This window comes from Dreissena polymorpha, chromosome 3, assembly GCF_020536995.1.
Source record: "Dreissena polymorpha isolate Duluth1 chromosome 3, UMN_Dpol_1.0, whole genome shotgun sequence".
NCBI classification, from domain to species: domain Eukaryota; kingdom Metazoa; phylum Mollusca; class Bivalvia; order Myida; family Dreissenidae; genus Dreissena; species Dreissena polymorpha.
In genome coordinates, this window is record NC_068357.1 from 22583992 (window position 1) to 22604026 (window position 20035).

At 36.4% G+C, this 20035-nt stretch overlaps 2 protein-coding genes across 2 annotated transcripts; one reads left to right on the plus strand and one right to left on the minus strand.

The window, feature by feature from the left end:
• Positions 1-7157: 7157 nt before the first annotated feature.
• LOC127873268 (probable serine/threonine-protein kinase drkC) lies at positions 7158-14014 on the plus strand. The gene is made up of 2 exons (XM_052417047.1): positions 7158-8150; positions 8871-14014. The coding sequence occupies exons 1-2, from the start codon at positions 8076-8078 to the stop codon at positions 9879-9881; spliced, it is 1086 nt and encodes a 361-aa protein (XP_052273007.1). The 5' UTR covers positions 7158-8075; the 3' UTR covers positions 9882-14014.
• Positions 14015-17763: 3749 nt separating this feature from the next.
• LOC127873270 (prolyl-tRNA synthetase associated domain-containing protein 1-like) lies at positions 17764-20024 on the minus strand. Its single transcript, XM_052417049.1, has 2 exons — positions 19894-20024; positions 17764-18242 (listed from the first exon to the last, which is right to left on the minus strand). The coding sequence occupies exons 1-2, from the start codon at positions 19984-19986 to the stop codon at positions 17817-17819; spliced, it is 519 nt and encodes a 172-aa protein (XP_052273009.1). The 5' UTR covers positions 19987-20024; the 3' UTR covers positions 17764-17816.
• Between the last annotated feature and the right edge of the window lie 11 nt (positions 20025-20035).

Below are 20035 nucleotides of genomic sequence, written 5' to 3' on the forward strand. Positions count from 1 at the left end.
ATGCTTACTACCGATTTTGTATACTATGAAAGTATAATATACGAATAATATCCAATGTGAAAACTGTGAATTGTTTCTTACTTATAAATTAATAATGCTAATGTATTATATGTTACCTTCCAAGTCGTTTGTTCGTGCTCGTTTTTATCAACTAATTGTTTTAAAACATATATAAATACAAAACGATCATGACCTAAAGATAAACTTTTAATATATAATTTACCTCCATCGATTAGAATATTAATAGGTTGCAAGCCTGGAAATTAATAATAACACTTTGCAAACATCTCTAATTTGATAAAATCAAGTCCGTACATTTAAACAGATAATTTAATTAGTGCCAAACAACTCAATTAATGTACATCACAATTAATCCACAGTTTGCAAATAAATGCCCCTAATGTTATTGTAAGCCGATAATATGTGTCATTAACACCTCGTTATAGGTATACCTCCTATATAAAATAAATTACCGAAACCTCCACGGCTTTTACTATATAAATCAATTTACCGAACTTGTCATTTACCAAACCTCCATAACCCGACATTTTTCACGGCGACTGATCGGAGCAATATCACGGAGGTACTGTGAAAACGTCAGATCTCACGATCTGACAATATTGACGCTACACCGGTCTATTTCGTTTCCGTAGAGATAGCTAATGTCGTCCGTTTGTAAGCTCAAATTTGATTGGCTGACGGGTTCAATGGCTTATTCTAAAATAAATGCTGCTCGAGCAGCATATTGCTGCTCGAGCAGAAATTTTGCTGCTCGAGCAGCATTTAAATGCTGCTCGACCAGTAAATTGCTGCTCGAGCAGCAATATGCTGCTCGAGCAGCATTTAAATGCTGCTAGAGCAGCATTTTTTTCTGCTCGAGCAGAAGTTAAAGTTTCGACCCCTTTGGTGCGCCATAGTCTTGAACATCAAAGTGATCCGCTATGGTATGATCCGGTATAGTAACTTTACTGTATTAGACATATACTACAACAAAACGTGTTCACATATAATTTTACACACGTTATACTAATAAAACTAGCAAATGACCTACTTTATTCGGCGCTTTCGAACCTCACACGAATATAACGCACACGCAGCGAGATAAACTGGTCTTTTTTTTATTCCTTTCCTCGATTTATTTTCGGTTTTATAATTGGTAACACACACAAGGAAACATACAATTTCTATCCATGTAAGCCGCTTCATTTATGGATAAAACAAACAACTCTCAAAATCTAAATATTACGTATACCTATTACGGAATAAATCAACGAAATATTTGATAATTCAGCTGAAACAAATAAATAACAAATAGATTCACTTACCACCGCTGGATGTAAATGTTTAGATTTCGTCTGCTGCGTGGACCAACTCAGGTTTTCTTACAATCTATTTTTAGCGGCAGCAGGGTTATGACACAGTGTCCTTCATTTTCAGAAAACCGCATAAAGTGTACATGTAATTTTTAGCTCCACTGGCCAAATGCCAGCGGGACTTATGTCATGGTCCTGTGTCCGTCGTGTGTGCGTCCGTGCGTTAACTTTTTATATAAACATCTTCTCCTAAACTACTGGCCCAATTCTGATGAAATTTCTCAGGAATGTTCCTATGGTGAACCTCTTTCAAATTGTTCAAATTATGCCCCTGGGGTCAATTTGACCCTGCCCCGGGGTTCAAAAAATTAGACATTTGCTTAAATAAGGCCTTTTTGTGCACACTTTATAAATCTTCTTGTCAATAACCATTAGGCCTAGGGCTACCAAATTTGGTATGTAGTGACATCTTATAGTCCTCTACCAAGTTTATTCAAATTATACCCCTGGGGTCAAATTGACCCTGCCCCGGGGGGTCAAAAAATTGAAAATTTGATTATATAAGGCCTATTTTGTGCAAACTTTAAAAATCTTCTTGTCCATAACCATTGGGCCATAGGGCTACCAAATTTGCTATGTAGTGACATCTTATAGTCCTCTACCAAGTTTGTTCAAATTATGCCCCGGGGGTTAATTTTTACCCTGCCCCGGGGGTCAAAAAATTGAACATTAGCTTATATAAGGCCTATTTTGTGCAAACTTTAAAAATCTTCTTGTCCATAACCGTATGGCGTAGGGCTACCAAATTTGGGTATGTAGTGACATCTTATAGTCCTCTACCAAGTTTGTTCAAATTATGACCCTGGGGTTAATTTTACCCTGCCCCGGGGGGTTAAAAATTGAAAATTTGCTTATATTAGGACTATTTTGTGCAAACTTTAAAAATCTTCTTGTCCATAACCATTGGGCGTAGGGCTACCAAATTTGCTATGTAGTGACATCTTATAGTCCTCTACCAAGTTTGTTCAAATTATGCCCCTGGGGTCAAATTTGACCCTGCCCCGGGGGTTTAAAAAATTGAAAATATGCTTATATAAGGCCTATTTTGTGCAAACTTTAAAAATCTTCTTGTCCATAACCATTGGGCCTAGGGCTATACCAAATTTGGTATGTAGTGACATCTTATAGTCCTCTACCAAGTTTGTTCAAATTATGCCCCTGGGGTCAATTTGACCCTGCCCCGGGGGGTTTAAAAAAAATTGAAAATTGCTTATATAAGGCCTATTTTGTGCAAACTTTAAAAATCTTCTTGTTCATAACCATTGGGCCTAGGGCTATACCAAAATTTGGTATGTAGTGACATCTTATAGTCCTCTACCAAGTTTGTTCAAAGTATGCCCCTGGGGTCAAATTTGACCCTGCCCCGGTGGGGTAAACAAATTTAACATTTGCTTATATAAGGCCTATTTTGTGCAAACTTAAAAATCTTCTTGATCAAAACCATTTGGCCAAGGGCTACCAAATTTGGTATGTAGTGACATCTTATAGTCCTCTACCAAGTTTGTTTAAATTATGCCCCTGGGGTCAAATTTGACCTGCCCCCGGGGGGGGGGTAAAAAAAAATTGAAAATTTGCTTATATAAGGCCTATTTGTGCAAACTTTTAAAATCTTTTCGTCCATAACCATTGGGCCTTGGGCTACCAAATTTGGTTTGGAGTGACATCTAATAGTCCTCTACCAAGTTTCTTCAAATTATGCCTCTGGGATCAAATTTAACCCTGCCCTGGGGGGTCAAAAAATCGAAAATTTGCTTATATAAGGTCTATTTTGTGCAAACTTTAAAAATCTTCTTGTCCATAACCGTATGGCATAGGGCTACCAAATTTGGTATGTAATGACATCTTATAGTCCTATACCAAGTTTGTTCAAATTAAGCCCCTGGGATCAAATTTGACCGTTCCCCAGGGGTCACAAAATTGAACATATGCTTATATTGGGCCCATTTTGTGCAAACTATAAAATTCTTCTTGTCCATAACCATTGGGCCTATTTCTACCAAATTCGGAAGGTAGTGACATCTAATAGTTCTCTACTTAGTTTGTTTAAATTATGTCCCTGGGAACAATTTTGACCTTGCCCCAGGGGTCACAAAAATGAACATATGCTTAAATAAGGCCTATTTTGTGCAAACTTTAAAAATCTTCTTGTTCTTAATTATAGAGCCTAAGGCTACTAAATTTGGTATGTAGTGATATCTAATAGTCCTCTACCAAATTTGTTCAAATTATTCCCCTGGGCTCAAATTTGACTCGGCCCCGGGGGTCACAAAACTGAACATATGACGTTTACCAGTGGAGATTACTGCGGCCGTTTGGCTGTTACCAACAACAACATCAACATCTTGTAAAACATGAGATAAAACCCTGTCATTTAGTGCCATTTTAGGTCAGATGGTGACTGCTTACAAAGGCATTGAAGTAAGAACATGTGTTATGAATGTTTTCCTTATAAACTGAAAAAAGTCGGGTTTTATTTAAATATGTCGAAAGTGACCATATATCCGGATGAAAATATTTTGGATGACATGTTAATTTCATGTCTTTTTTGTAGTGTTAAAACCAGTTTAATAATATATTATTGATTTTAAAAACACAACTTCCATGAACATAATTATTTCAAGAAAAGTCAATATATGATACTGCACGGTAAACTCAAACTTTGTATCCAAGAGAAGGTTTTGAAATTAATGAAGTGCAATGTTCTTAACTATCGTATATGCTGCTTTTAATAACTAATGATTCATTGTTCCATTTGTGAATCGTGACTCACGAATTATGGATATGATTGTCAATTGCTCAACAATCCATATATATTTCTGACCATTTTATAATTTTCTTAATATAAGTTATGAATTGATCTTAGAAGTCAACTGTATTACTTAATTAAATACATTTATAAATATAAAGAAATAATCTTTAGATTATCATAATACTCTCAGGCCTGTTTGTCTTAGGGATGTGTGGGTTGATGAGCAATTTCTCCTTTTATCACAATTATTTCTACCCTACCTGATCATTTCCTTCATATTCCATTTTAATTTAATTGACGTTTGCAACCTCTTTCAAATTGGGAAAGTCCAAAATGTGTCGTTTGGTAAAGGGTTAAGGCATTTTTATTCCTATGGGTCTTGTGAATCTGTTTTCAAATCAAATGCGTAGATTTGATCTTCAGCATCTAAAATATGTGAAATAGAAAGAACGACAATATATTTTGGAGAGATAAAATGTACCTACGTTATAAGCAAAGGACCTGTTCATCAATACCCGGGCTTTTTAGTCTGTTTAGTTAACACGGTAGTAACTTTTTCCTAATATAAAAATGCTCACCCTTCCAACTTTAAGCGCACAGTGGGACGAGGGATAGAAAGAGAAAGTCACATCAGGGCTAAACATTACTTACAAAATCTACTTGCCCTGAACGTAAAGCCACTTGCCCAAACATGAAATATCACATTAACTGTAAACCTCATATTTTTTAATAAAGATCAAAATGATACACCACAAAACCTTTTTTATTTTTGCACATTTAACAAAATGATCACAGCAATTAAAGTCTAAAATAAATGCTCTTTGTTCTTTTTTGCACTTGCCTGGGCGGGCAACTAGATTATAAAAGCACTTGCCCGGACCCAACTTTTACTTGCCAGGGGCAATAGGACAACCATTAAGGTTGAGTCCTGCACATGCTTGAGTACATTTCAACCCGTGCGCATTGCACGTTTTTTTTCGCAAAGAAAAAACAGTGGAGCGATACAGGGCCATCATGGCCTTCTTGTTAAATTATGGAAACACCTAAAAATATGTGAAATAGAAAGAACAAACTGAAAATGAACAAACTTTTAAGTTGGTAAACTACAAACTCAGTTTTTAATTGAATTATTTCTTAGCATACTATGCCTGTCACTATGCCGGACAATACGCTTAATTAAAGTCACACGGCTGTACTCCGGGATACTTTTAGACTTGTGTCCGTACCTCGGGTACTTTGTTGCATACTTAACAAGAAATATCTTTAAAAAAGATATACGGCGTTGATTGTGGTCGACGTTTATGAACGATCAAAAGTTATCTCTATGAGATAAAAAGTAGCGGATGCCTTTTTTCTGCGCAGTTCTTAGCTACAATCACAAGCAAATCAATTACGGGGTGTTGCGCCAGGTTGTGTGGCTTATTTTGCTTTATGTGATATTATTAATCAGATATCTATATTTACAGAATAGAAAAAACACAAGAAACATGAAAATATACGAGTGCATATAGGTCAGCCGGCAATACTCAAATCTTATTAATTGCATAATTATAGTATAGTGAATTATTGTGCTCATGCTTAATAACTGGTCTAAATGGATAAATATTTCTAATTAATGTTATCAAAATTGGTCCTTATCATGCAAATGTTGAAAACATATTAAAAATCGATGATTGACATACCACAATAATATCGCCGAATATCTTTATTTAGTATCTTTCTGATCAAAACAGACTTCAAGTGCACAAAGTTTACGAGACGGCGTTTTATATAAAGATTTCTGCAACTGACCGCAAAACTGACCTTGATACCTTTCGGATTGGAATGCAATGCATTAAAGTTAGGTAACAATTCTGCTGCTGAAACGACGGCTTGTTTACGCCAACTGTACACGACCAAGGCAACAGCTGTGCCTAAAATATTGATATATCGACAAAGCGACTAAACGAACTATTTACTCCATCAGACAAAAATAGCATAGATTCCAATTTTTTCCTTCAATGAAAAGATCGCAACCCCTTCTGCGAACTCCGGTGATGAACTGTATATAAACTCTGACTTTCACACACTGGCCGCGAATTGACCCGAAACCTCGCGGGTTGAAATGCAATGCAAGTAAGTACTAAATATGAGAATATAGCCTTTAGTATAAACGCTTTTGCGCTGGTAATTCTCTGAAAATAAAAGGTGAACGCACAAACTGTATTTATTTCGAAAATTGATTGTAAAACTGTTCTATCTATTGAGCCTTTTCATTAGAGATAAAATTGTTTCATGCAGTAAAACAGTGTTACAAAGACGCGGATATGTTTCCAATGTCTGGTGTTATACTCAAATCAGCCAATGGAATAAATGAAGTGTATTCATTCGTACCTAGCCGCGGGAAATGTTATTTGAATATTATTGGACACTTACAAAGGTCAGTCAGGGTGAAAAGCTGGCTTAATACAGCTTACGCCGAAAAAAAACATTGGAGTACCTGAGCCGAATTGGGTGGTGAGCTAACCAGTATCAGTGTGTGACCGGGTCGGTGTGGGTTGGGGTAGTGAGCTAACCAGTTCTAATTTGTTCCATATTTAATTAATATTCCCAAATCCCAAAATTTAATAATAATGTTAATGATGTTTATATTAAACTTAAACCACGTTGTTTGTTTGCACATTTACTTAGGTCTTCAAACAGCGGTTTTAGTATAAACATATCCGTCAATGTTACAATATCGTAACATGATAAACCGATCACTACATTTTCATTAAAAGTAAACACTTTACTAAATTCAGAAAACGACATTAGAATTTATAAAATAATTAAAGCACATGTGAAGCCAATATAGCATGAAAATACTATACTATAAATAGACAGTATACCGTCTTGTATCGGATATTCCAGGTAAGCACATAAGGTAGTCATGAAGACTCGGCGATGGGCTGTAAATAAACTCTGACATGCATACCACTTTGGATCAGCAGACGATTTATTTCATAAATTAATCTATCTTACGGAGGAATCCGAGATAGCCGATGTATCACGATTGACATGCATACATGTATCGGATATAGCCAACCAATCTCTTTCACGAGGGTTACATTATACATGTATTCATTGATGTACGTGAGACCTTTGAACGACAACTCTGCTGGGAGTGTTAAGTGGGGAAACACTTTAAGCACAGAGGTCGTAAAGGGACAAACCAGCTGAGTCGAAAATGAAACTGGGATTTTTCGAAAATGCTGTTTATAAGATAGAGTATCTAATACATGTGCTAACGGCAAACTCATATGATCTCAAATAATTAAAACGCAACTAACACGTGAACAACGATTGAGTGTCATAAATGCTTAACAGGAAACAATTGAATCCAAATGGTTGCTTATTGAAACATCAGAGGGGTTTTCATTCCGCTACGAGATTTCCGATCAATAAGGAACAGTGTTCGGATACGAAAAATTTCAATAGCAAAAATAGTGAAAGGTATGGTGACGATTCGAATACAAATAACTGTGATGCTAAAGTTTCAAGTAAACCGGGGGACTGATACTCAATCACGTGAATCGGGTAAAAGTGAACACATGCCATCTGCGAAGGCTTCAAACAGGATCGGGAATCTACCGGAACATGTAGAAAGGAAACCAGCGTCGGGCCAGAGATTGACGAAATCGTCAACAGGCAACAAAGCTGAACACGTTGAACAAAGGAATGATGCCCCAGTGACCAGAAGTAGAGATGACACAACCGCCGGATCGACACGGTGCTAGTGCTGAAACTGGTGCAACACCGAAGCCAACTGTGTATAAAGACACGTGGCAAAATCGCAAACTCAAAAGAGTTGGGAAAGAAGTAGGAACCGCCAGGTTTAAACACTTTCACGGGTACGACAAGTATAGCATTATACGTTGACAGCCCAATAAACCGGAAGTTGAACCGCGTGGGAAAACCGCGGGGGTAGCCTGCCGATGTCTAGGGGCCGTAAAAGTGAGGTCACCAAGTCTGTCCCTGAAATGATCAAGAAACTTTGCAGTGACGATGACGTATGTATTGATTAACTGCTTGTATATCCCCGCAAAGAATGGGTATATTAGAGTCACTTTGTCGGTCCGTAGGTTTATCGGTCGGTCTCTCCACATAAAATAGAAATACTTTCATATTTCTTGAACAATGAAACTTAAAATTTGAATTGCGCATTAACTAGGCTTTCGATGATCTTTCTATACATGTACTTCGATATTTTGGTACATAAAACCAATAATAATGTATACGTTCTCGTGCAAATTATTATAGTGAGAGACAGCTCTGACAAGTGTGCGACAACTTCCGGCGTGTAGACTACTGATGTCGATCAAATAATATAATCTGTTTCCTGTCTGTATAATTTGCGCTAGAACTTTAAATGTATTATTGGCTCAAATTTTCCATCATATATGAGCCTCGCTGGGTGAAAACGAGGTTTAATGTATGTGCGAAAATAGTCGTCCCATATTAGCTTGTGCGGTTGGCTCTTAACCGGGACGACACTTAACGCGCATGCATTTAACACCATTTTACCAGAGCGAGGCTCACATGTATTTGTTTCATTTTTTACACACGAGTTTCTTAATACAACGAAACAGCCCACTTTAATAAAGATCACCAATTTTTAGATGAAACAAATTATTGTATTTTATTGCGAGATTTGTTTTTACTAAGTATCGATAAAATATAACTGGACACACTAAAAAAAACGCCCGATGTTTTGTTCTTATGTATTTCAGTTTGACAGCGGCGATATCGGAAATACGTATCAGCATTCGTTCAAGTTAGCTCTCTGTCGCATCAATCGCCATAAGGAGGTCAAAGACTGGAAAAGAGCTAACAAGGACGGTCACTCTATTACAAGCCTGAGCACAGGTATTCAATTCTTTAAAGGAGAGTTACCAGACTCAGAAGTAAAAGGTGGACAGCTCGACGTTCGCGGAAAAATAGGTTTTGGCGTTTTTGGAAAGGTTTTCTTCGCCACATGGATGGATGCTGTAGTGGCAGTTAAAAAGATCGCCAAGCAAAGTTCCAGATCAAGAGTTGCCCTTTATAAAGCTGAGCTGAATCAGTTTTGCGACCTAGAACACGCGAACGTTGCACAGACCTTTGGGTATTGGTTCGAGAAAGATGAAATTAATATTTTAATGGAGTACATGGAAATGAGTCTATACGAAGCAATTCATCTTGAAGAATGTATAGATTTTTCGGAGCAAGAAAAATTACAAATAATCCGACAAATGAGCGCTGGATTGAAATATCTTCACTCTCATAAAATCGCGCATGCCAATTTGAAATCTCCAAACGTTTTGTTGAACTACGTAGAAGGGAAAACCTGCCTCGCAAAACTGACTGATTATGGGCTGACTACTTTGAAAAATGACCTTGAAACGTCTCAACCAAGCAGCGTAACGCTGAAGGCGCAAATATGGCGATACGCTGCACCAGAAGTTCTATCGGGCGAGATTTTAAAAACCGCGGACATGATGAAAGCAGACATTTGGTCGCTTTGTCTGTTGATGCATGAAGTGATTTATGACGAAGAGCCGTATTTTAACCTCGATTATGTTAAATTGAAAGATGATGTAGGCAAGCACGGATTGATGCCGTCGGTTCCTTACAGCAGTATCGTTACATCTGACATGGAGAATTTGATGAATGAAGGGATGATGTTAAGGGCCCAGGAAAGGCCGAGTGTGGATTACATTGACAGCTTCATGACACAGATAGACATACTTTTTACGATATGATTCAATACTGTATACAAAATAGTTTTGCTCAGTATATCACAAGGATGCCATATCCACTTCGTTCAGTTGTATAGAGGATTTATTGCCGCATTTTACATGGGACCGGTACATGTTTTACTACTACCGCCGATGAATTGCGTGTAAATTTGGTATAAACTATGAAAAGCCAATTTTTACAAACCGTAAAGGGCAATTAAAAAAATTCCATCAATTCAAATATTGTTTACCGTTAAGCCGTTTGTGGCAAAGCGTATTATGAACTATCGAAATGACTTTCACAGATTTCTAGGAATGATTTGAACACATCAGGATCCTACTAACTTTAACGTTTTGGTTTCGACTATCATTTTCCGAAACCTGTACCAGAATGTAGCAAATAATTTGTATTTTGTATCGTTGTTACGATAATCTTCACTACTTCGGCAATGTTCACAGGTAAATATTTTCGGATTTTTCTCGGCGACGAATACGTAAGACAGAATTGGTAAATTTTATATTTATTATTTATTTCAATATACATTTTTGAACATTCTGACGATGTATTCAGCAAACAAAAAAAAAACAATTAGTCATAGATAAGTTCAGTCAAATGTTTCGATAAAAGCGTTAAAATAAAGTTAACACTTAAAATATGATGCTTATTAACTGGTGAAACGACATACTAACACTTAGAATCAACTTACCAAATTGTTTCAACACCTTCAGTGTCTTAAAAATTAGTATTGGGTGTCCAAATAAACAACCAACTACGTATAATTCCAAGAAAATATATTTTTTAGCTCACCTGAGCACAACGTGCTCATGGTGAGCTTTTGTGATCGCCTTTTGTCCGTCGTGCGTCGTGTGTCGTGCGCCGTCAACATTTGCCTTGTGAACACTCCAGAGGCCGCATTTATTGTCCGATCTTCATGAAATTTGGTCAGAAGATTGGTCTCAATGATATCTTGGATGAGTTCGAAAATGGTTACGTTTGCTTGAAAAACATGGCTGCCAAGGGGCGGGGCATTTTTCCTTATATGGCTATATATGGCTATAGTAAAATCTTGTGAACACTCTAGAGGCCACATTTATTGTTTGATCTTCATAAAACTTGGTCAGAAGATTCATTCCAATTATATCTTGGAGGAGTTCGAAAATGATGCCGGTTGGTTGAAAAACATGGCCGCCAGGGGGCGGGGCATTTTTCCTTATATGGCTATAGTAAAACCTTGTAAACACTCTAGAGGCCACATTTATTTTCCGATCTTCATGAAACTTGGTCAGAAGATTGGTCTCAATTATATCTTGGATGAGTTCGGAAATGGTTACGTTTGCTTGAAAAACATGGCTGCCAAGGGGCGGGGCATTTTTCCTTATATGGCAATGTATGGCTATAGTAAAATCTTGTGAACACTCTAGAGGCAACATTTATTTTTTGATCTTCATAAAACTTGGTCAGAAGATTCATTCCAATAATATCTTGGACGAGATCGAAAATGATGCCGGTTGGTTGAAAAACATGGCCGCCAGGGGGGCGGGGCATTTTTCCTTACATGGCTATAGTAAAACATTGTTAACACTCTAGAGGCCACATTTATTTTCCGATCTTCATGAAACTTGGTCAGAAGATTTGTCCCAATGATATCTTGAATGAGTTTGAAAATCGTAACCTTTGCTTGAAAAACATGGCTGCCAAGGGGGCGGGGCATTTTTCCTTATATGGCTATATATGGCTATAGTAAAATCTTGTGAACACTCTAGATGCCACATTTATTGTCCAATCTTCAGGAAACTTGGTCAGAAGATTCATCCCGATAATAACTTGGACGAGTTCGAAAATGATGCCGGTTGGTTGAAAAACATGGCCACCAGGGGGCGAGGCATTTTTCCTTATATGGCTATAGTAAAACCTTGTTAACACTCTTGAGGCCACATTTATTTTCCGATCTTCATGAAACTTGGTCAGAAGATTTGTCCCGATAATATCTTGGATGAGTTCAAAAATGATGCCGGTTGGTTGAAAAACATGGCTGCCAGGGGGCGGGGCAGTTTTCCTTATATGGCTATAGTAAAACCTTAATTGTTAACACTCTAGAGGCCACATTTATTTTCCGATCTTCATGAAACTTGGTCAGAAGACTTGTCCCAATAATATCTTGTTATCTCAGGTGAGCGACTTTGGGCCTTTCAGGCCCTCTTGTCTAAATGTATGTTTCCAGTATACTATAATGGATATGTTAAACAAAAAGTGTATGTGCTAATAATGGGCTAATGATAAAAGTGTATAACAAATTAAAGAATTTTATATGTTATTTGAATAGTTCACCTAATCGTTTTCCTGCGAAAAATCTTGTCTCATAAAATATTAAGGCAGCAATTTCATTATTCATGTTCCAATATTCAGCTACGTAATTATATACTTTACATAAAACTTGTTTACATGGAAATGCATTTATTGTACACTACTTTTTATCATCCCTTTATTTTGTAGATATGTGCATGTATTGTGTTTGTGGCACAGTTGTGTTTATCTTTTTTATGCATTTATGTGCTTAATATGTATAACACTATATAATAGAAATTTACACTCCTTTAACAGCTGAATGCAGTATGCATATTAATTGATTAATCATATTTATCGAGCTCAAAAAAATGTATGAAATGACGCTTAAACTTTAAATTGCGAAAGTATTTGTATTTGTCTAACAGTCAACATGCCGACAAACTTTTATTTAATTTTCGTTTTTTTCTGAGCGCGTTTTCCGGTAAATTTCCGGTCTACTTGCAACTGTATAATTAATGAGGTCAAACTTAATTAACACTTTTCGCTTGCTTGAAAGTAAAAATGTTCATACGAAGACGACATCTGTCCTACATGGACATCGATATCTCGCTTAAAGCCAATTGATGCATCATTTACGATTATACACTTGATACTGTTTATTGAAATCTTGTTAACATAAGTGGTTAAGCCCCAATGTTTAAGTTGTTTCCTCATTGTTACGTTCGTCGTTTGTTATCTAGTGTAATCTAGATGTCCCGTAATCGTTCATAGTTCATAGACGACACATAGTTACTGGCAATGTTTATTACTCTTAAATTACCGGTGTGTAGCCTATAATTCGATATCTCGTCATGCGCGTATTGCCAAGATAACGAGATTTGTATTAACTACCATTTTCTCGTGTCACGCATGGGACAAGTCCGTCCCTCTCTAGTAATATTAATTTCTCTGCATAATGAAGGATAACATATTCAACAACACCATGTATCAGTTTCTAGTCCAATTTAATGTCTAACATACTTAATATTTTCAGTTATACAAATACGTTGTGATTGCTACATGATTGTGTCTTTCTCGATCCGTGCGTCTCCAAGTCTAAACGCTAACTGTCTTGTTTCCCTCTAACACCTGACCCGTGAAACTCAGTTATGAATCCCTGGGAACGGGATAAACAAACCACCCAAATATTAACAAGCTTTATCCAACCTTTTGATGAGAGATTTAACTGAATAAACACTTTTGCCTGACCAATACAAACATACCCGGCCTTGTGTCAACTATACTATTCTTTAATCTCTCCCTCATCGATAAGCTTATTTGAACATATGTGCACTTTGTGACCGTCATGTTTACTGGCCCTTTTGATAAAATTTTCAATATTTCTTACATGAGGTAAACCCACATATTCTACCTACAATTTCTAACCATAATGTGACATAGAGGTAGCTAGAATTTCGTAATCTTACTCTCTTTAACAATCTAGCAACACATCATTTATTATCAACTCGCTCGGGCCAAACCAGGCAATAAAAGTGATGAATTTTAGATTTGTGACGAATATGTGCCAGTTGAGACTTTGATTGCTTAAAGGTCTTATTTATTGAACGCCAATCCTGCCCTTTGTTGAAATATTTATCTCAACAAATGTCAGTTTTGAGTCTCCATATTTATCCTTCGATTGTTAATAGTTATTTATGTTTATGAAGTCGTGTCAATATTGTGTCTATACTTATACAGTTGCATTATTGACATCATGTAATTAGAATTACATTTTGTATTTTACTAAATAAAACTGCAATAACACCTATTTAAGTTTCATGCATGTGGTAAAATAGTGTTCAAAAATAGGATTGTTTCCTATATATCCTTTTGCATTCGTTTGTTTTTTCTCGCACGTCTTGCACAAGTTAAATGGTACCATAACTGCCAGTATCTGGTTAAAATGTATAAGCTATATACTTGCTTTAAAGTTATCAATAGCCTGAAAAGTGTGTGATTGTTTAATACATGAATACAGAACAAACGGTAAGAAGATACATGTGCGATTCTCACCCGACTATGTCGGAGTCCGACAAAACAAACCTTTTGGGAGAAACTCTGCAATCCACACGTCAAGTTTGAACTTTTATTTCATCTACATAAACAAATCCGCCGACGACACCGACGTGAAAAAACACTACGTCGAAAATGACGTCTACGACGGTCTGTGGCATCAATCACAAATACGACGGTGATAATACTTATGTGACGTCTGTGACGTACATGTATGAGACGGCTATCAGTAATCAACAATACGAATCAAAAGTATAATTAACAACGACAATCTTTCGTGCGTAATAGTAACATGTGATATTATTAAAATCACATAACATCGATTTAAACTGAAACAAATAAAACATAACTGAAATGAAAACTAAATTCAATTCACAACTGACTATGTTGCTTTAATTTACCCTTATTACATAATTAATCAGGTTTTAAATATTCTCGCAAATTAATAGTACCAATTAATTTACAAAGAAGCACTTTTAGAAAAAATGCAAAAATATTTATACAAAAAATCACTGAAAATAACAATATCCACTTACTGTACAATACATACTTACATCCCCAAAAATGTATATTTTAAAAATCTGAGACCACGACCCACTTGTTTCAGAGTCTTAAAGTGCTCTGAGGGTTTTGGATGTTGTTCTATTGGAAAGTAAAATTTATATAAAACCATGAAAACGGCATCATTTTTTACCAATCGAATTCTGGTATAAGTCCCCCTAGCATCAAGTTCTAAATAAACAGTCATACCCCTTACCAAATTTGGAGACTTACGGGAACGCCATCGCCATATTAGGAGACTGCTTGTACACCATAGAACGATATGAAACACATCCATATCGAAACCTCAAAGAATGGTTAAGTTTTAGATGTGGCATAACAATAAATATATACGAGTTTCCCACTCAACATATTCAGCATGGACTAGTTCCTCAAAGCGGTCTGGTCGATACCATGTTAAGATCCCAAGTTCTGAAACAACGTTATGTCAAAATGCTAGTCTCTGCAAAACTCTTCTTGCGTTGAAAGCGTATTAAGTTTGTGAGAATAAATATCCTCAGTAAAGACATCGTTTTTGCACAATATAACACCAGCTAATAGATAGGCATTCTATTCAACGGCTGGAAAAGCGGACTACTTTGAGCGACAATTATTCAATGGCTGGAAAAGCGGATTACTTTAAACGGCAATTCTTCAATGGCTGTGCTAGTGGACTACTTTAAGCGGCAATTCTTAAATGGCTGGGAAAGCGGACTACTTGAAGCGGCAATTATTCAACGGCTGGGAAAGCGGACTACTTGAAGCGGCAATTATTCAACGGCTGAGAAAGCGGACTACTTGAAGCGGCAATTGGAAAACCAGTTTTATTTTAAGACACGCACAAGCAATTACATCAAATGAAGTAGTTATTCACAAATTTTAAATCATATGATGTGTTTTCTTGTTTGTAAATATACGATTTCAAATCAATTAAACCCGTTTTCCATTATATCTTGAAAACATGTGTTTTTATCTTAGGTAGGTTCATTATAAACGGAATGTTACAATACATAGGTCTTCCGGCTTCATCTATCTTTTCATTCATCACGTGTGACATCTGCTGATAATACATTACACCATGCAGAGTCATTCAATAGGCGCGTAACTTAAACTATTTAATAATCGCATCAATCAAGCGACTGTTCATTTCAACACGACAAGCGTTCTCCCACAGATAGCAACAACCGGCAGCCCACTTTCTTTGCGCACATGCTATTAACAACTTTAAAAGCACGAACTTTGGTTTTGGTTTTCTTAATATTCAATAGACAAAGAACGCTCTATTAACTTTTAATACCCCACCATTAAAAAGCAACATTTTCCGAACTTGAACAAGAATTTTAGTGAAACATAACGATACTATTAGGTTCATAATGGTAAAAACACGGATATTAAGTTTTTCAAGACGCTTATGACATGGGAATAATGCAACATAATCACTAAGACAGAAACTGTTGCAAACATTCAAAATAAAGATCGTTTTTAATCCCATCATCATACCCGCTTTCCTAAAACAACCTCGTTCGACCCGACGATATTTTTCAAAAAGACGATAATAAGGGAACAATTCTATTGAAGTGTATGAGTCGTGTTGATATAACACCAATCGCGTAATCGGATAAAGCCCTCTTCGACAAACCCTGCGCATAACATTTCCAACTCGTTGTCTGGCCGATATATAACGAAAATTACAAAATATTTTTCCGAAATAAATTATTCTATTTTATGTCTTAGATGCCCTACACATGAAGAATAACTTTGCTGCAAATCTCGTGTTTCTTTTTTGTGTGAAGTAATTTTGCTTATTTTCAAAAATAAATAAATCGCGAACTGTTTATTATATTGATTATATTATTTTTAAATTACTGTACATCATATATACACTACACATAAGATGATTTCTAAATTCCATGGCGACCCATGCCGAAGAAACCTTTTTATATGTGCACCAATTTTTCTATAATTCATAAGATGAATATACAACATTTATCTTATCCTTGATATAGTTCGTACTATCACCATCGTGCCATCGTAATTGTCTAGTCATACCATTTCAGTAACGTGCATTTTCTTTATAAAATAATGCATGTACTAATATTACAAATTAAATGATACGTGTTACTATTTTGAATCTATAAGGGCCTTGTAATGATTCAATTACAATGACATAATTTATGACGGCGACTGGTCCATTAAACCATGATCGTACCATCGCAACATCGTTATTTGTGTATATTCAATTAGTCCGTGGTATAAGGGAATCAACAAATGTATAATTAAAACACACTTTGTCCTGAGTTGTCTATCATGGGCACTTGTATCAACAGGCAGTATCAAAGCGCTGAAGGCACTAAAGTTGTTCGCTGTTATATAATCTTAGACGCAACTCAGTTTTCAAAATTATGTCAGGCCTATAGCTTTTTATATCGCAAGTTTGAAATGAACACAAACCCTTCAAATTTATAAAGAGTGTGTCTTAAAGCACAGGTTGAGCTGTGTTTTTTTCCAAATCATTAATAAAAAGGATATTTTAAGCTTCATTTGGGAAAACAGGGCTTAATGCATATACATTAATTGTCATCCCAGTACCAGAGACTGTCTTTAAACGAAAAACACCAATCATGTGTCAGTGTGCACAGGCAAATCTTATTTGACATGCATTAAGCCCCGTTTTCCCTGAAAGAAGCCAATATGTACAGATTTCAATGATAAACACTAGACTGGCCAATGTCGTCTTACAAGCTGTTAAGCACTATTGATTAAATACACACACTGCAGTAGTAGAGCAGACGCTCCTAGCATTCGTCGTCTGCATTATTTTACTGCAGGTAGTGAAGACAGGCAGTGGTTATCGTTCCTAGCGTAGCTTACAGCAGACTGACTTGCAGTTATCGTTCCTAGCGTAGCTAAAGCAGACTGACTTGCAAAACTGACTCTCTAAATTAGTTGTGAGCTAACGCTCATAACTAAAAATCAGAGTACCACCTATAAATTGCAGCATACGATACATCAATACACAAGTATCTATCTAATCTGTTTTTCCTTTATTTTTTCTTTATAACTGGTCACATTAATTTGAACTATGTACTAACATTAATAACTAACGGAGTTTTTCCAGTCTTTTCCACAAACTTCAGCAGCCCTGTCGAAGTTAATGAAAGTGTTGCGGAGTTCACCATTGGGTGAAACAGAACACGCGCATAACTGCCATCGACAAGTCTGGAGTCCAAAACAAGTTTGACGTCATGAATGACGTCATTGATAATTCCAAACACTGTTACTGCACCCTGTGACAAACCAAGCTTGTCCTGTAGAACACTTTCGTCGGCGAAACGCAGACCGCCGGAAGCTCCGACGAGCTTCGCGAGATCGTTAAGCTTTATGTCGGCGTCGTGGGCGGCGCAGAACAGAAACAGTCGCTTCTTTTTGTCGCGTAGGAAGAGATTTTTTGCGAACATCCCTTCAACGTCTTTTAAGTGCGGCAATGCCGCCTCAACTGTAAAAACCTACGTCAATAACAGAAAAACTTAACCAGTAACTCCGTCTCCGTTGATACAATTTTATACAGCATGCATCAGATAAACGAACATCAGCATCTTAATATGAGATTTAACTTCTAGATAAGAGAGGCCGAAACATACCTAACGAACTACGCTTGAACCTAACCTACTTACGCTCGATTGGTCATTGTCGGCTCAGGTACTACTTAAATGTAACCCGTGAACTCTTAAGCATACTTAAATGTACCCCGGGTACGGAAAATATACTAACGAGTACTCGACCAATTAAAACTGTACCCGGATTATATTCCCGCCAAAGATCCGATGTCAGAAAACGCGCTTCGCAATACGCTACAAAATTCTTTTTTGAACAAAATCTGCAACAGCACGCTTTGGGTAGGAGTTCGATAATATAGAGACCATTTTACATAATATTGACATATATATTACATAATAAATTTGAAAAAAAAAGCCGACAGCGACCAATTTAAGGCTTAACTTCCTGGGTACGATTCAGTATATTTTCCGTACCCGGTGTGCATTTAAGTATACTTAAGAATACCCATATAGTAGTACCCGATTCGAAAATGACCAACCGAGCCCTACTAACTCGTCGTTTGCACAGAACGCTATGCCTAGGTTCAGTGTACAAACTGTTTCACCCTTAAGACACTTTAAGACCCAGGGTTGTCCTATTATATTGCACTAAAGCTTTGATATGTGTCGAGTTCACTATTACATATATGAAATATCTATTTTATTTCTTAAATGCAGTTTCAGCTAAGAATGCTCGTTAAACATTAAACAAAAAGATGTCTCATATAGTGTATCCCTTGCCACGGGTAAACTGTTTACAAAAGGGTACAATAAGAATATTCAATTGAAATTTTGAAGAAAACATGTTGGCTAAAACGCACGCATACTTAAGAACTGGGTGCTTGTGACCTATCCCTTATTCTCAGAGTATCGGTCCTCCTCATTGTATCGTGCCTTTGACGATATACCCTCAAGAAGTGCTGGGCAGTAAATGTTTTTCCATTTTTAGAAGTTTTAATTTATTTGCTGTTAATTAATGTCTATTACGACGATCTTTATCAGGATTTCCGTTTTTCATTTGAAAGTAGGTCATGTTTATTAGAGGCCGATATTAAAATTACACAAAAGTGTGTTAGTCTGTTTTTTATTTATTAATAGTTTCATCAAATGTTGTATAAGCCGCTTATTTATGAAAAAAAATATACAAGAGAAACAGGAACAAGAGTTACGTTTTTCTATGAAGACACTATTTACAGAAAAAGAACATGCACATAATAAAAACCTTGGCAACCAATCAGAAGGGTCGATATTATGAGAAACGGTGTACATGATACTGCTTACTACAAGGGGCTTAGTCTCGCCAGTATTTTGGCAAAACATTACCAATTTTAATGTAGTTTTTGTCCGAGAAAACACATTAAACTATAGATTGACGTATAAAAATATATGTTTTTCAATCTTTTCACTTAAAATATTTAGGTGTTTACATTAAGAGGACCGATACTACGGATACACATGCTAAAGTGTATCGGCTAGAGCCAAATATAAGACCATACAGTCATAAATTAAAGTTGGCGCTAACATAAAAGGTACACATTTTAAAGAAAGCATTATTACAAACCTCGGGGTGTTCAAATGTGTCAAAATCGATACCCCATTGTCTTAATTGATTTTCAAGTCCTTTCCTGTCAACTAGATTCCCAGCCATGGTCATTTGTTTACATTTGTAAAATAATACTTTGTCGTGTAAATGCAGACAGGTT

What these genes read in the sequence shown, in the direction of transcription:
- LOC127873270 (XM_052417049.1), bottom strand. Translation starts at nt 19,986, where the DNA reads ATGACCATGGCTGGGAATCTAGTTGACAGGAAAGGACTTGAAAATCAA. An exon ending in ACACATTTGAACACCCCGAG is followed by an intron (nt 18,243 to 19,893) that starts GTTTGTAATAAT and finishes TTATTGACGTAG; the next exon opens with GTTTTTACAGTTGAGGCGGC.
- LOC127873268 (XM_052417047.1), top strand. Translation starts at nt 8,076, where the DNA reads ATGTCTAGGGGCCGTAAAAGTGAGGTCACCAAGTCTGTCCCTGAAATG. An exon ending in AACTTTGCAGTGACGATGAC is followed by an intron (nt 8,151 to 8,870) that starts GTATGTATTGAT and finishes TATGTATTTCAG; the next exon opens with TTTGACAGCGGCGATATCGG.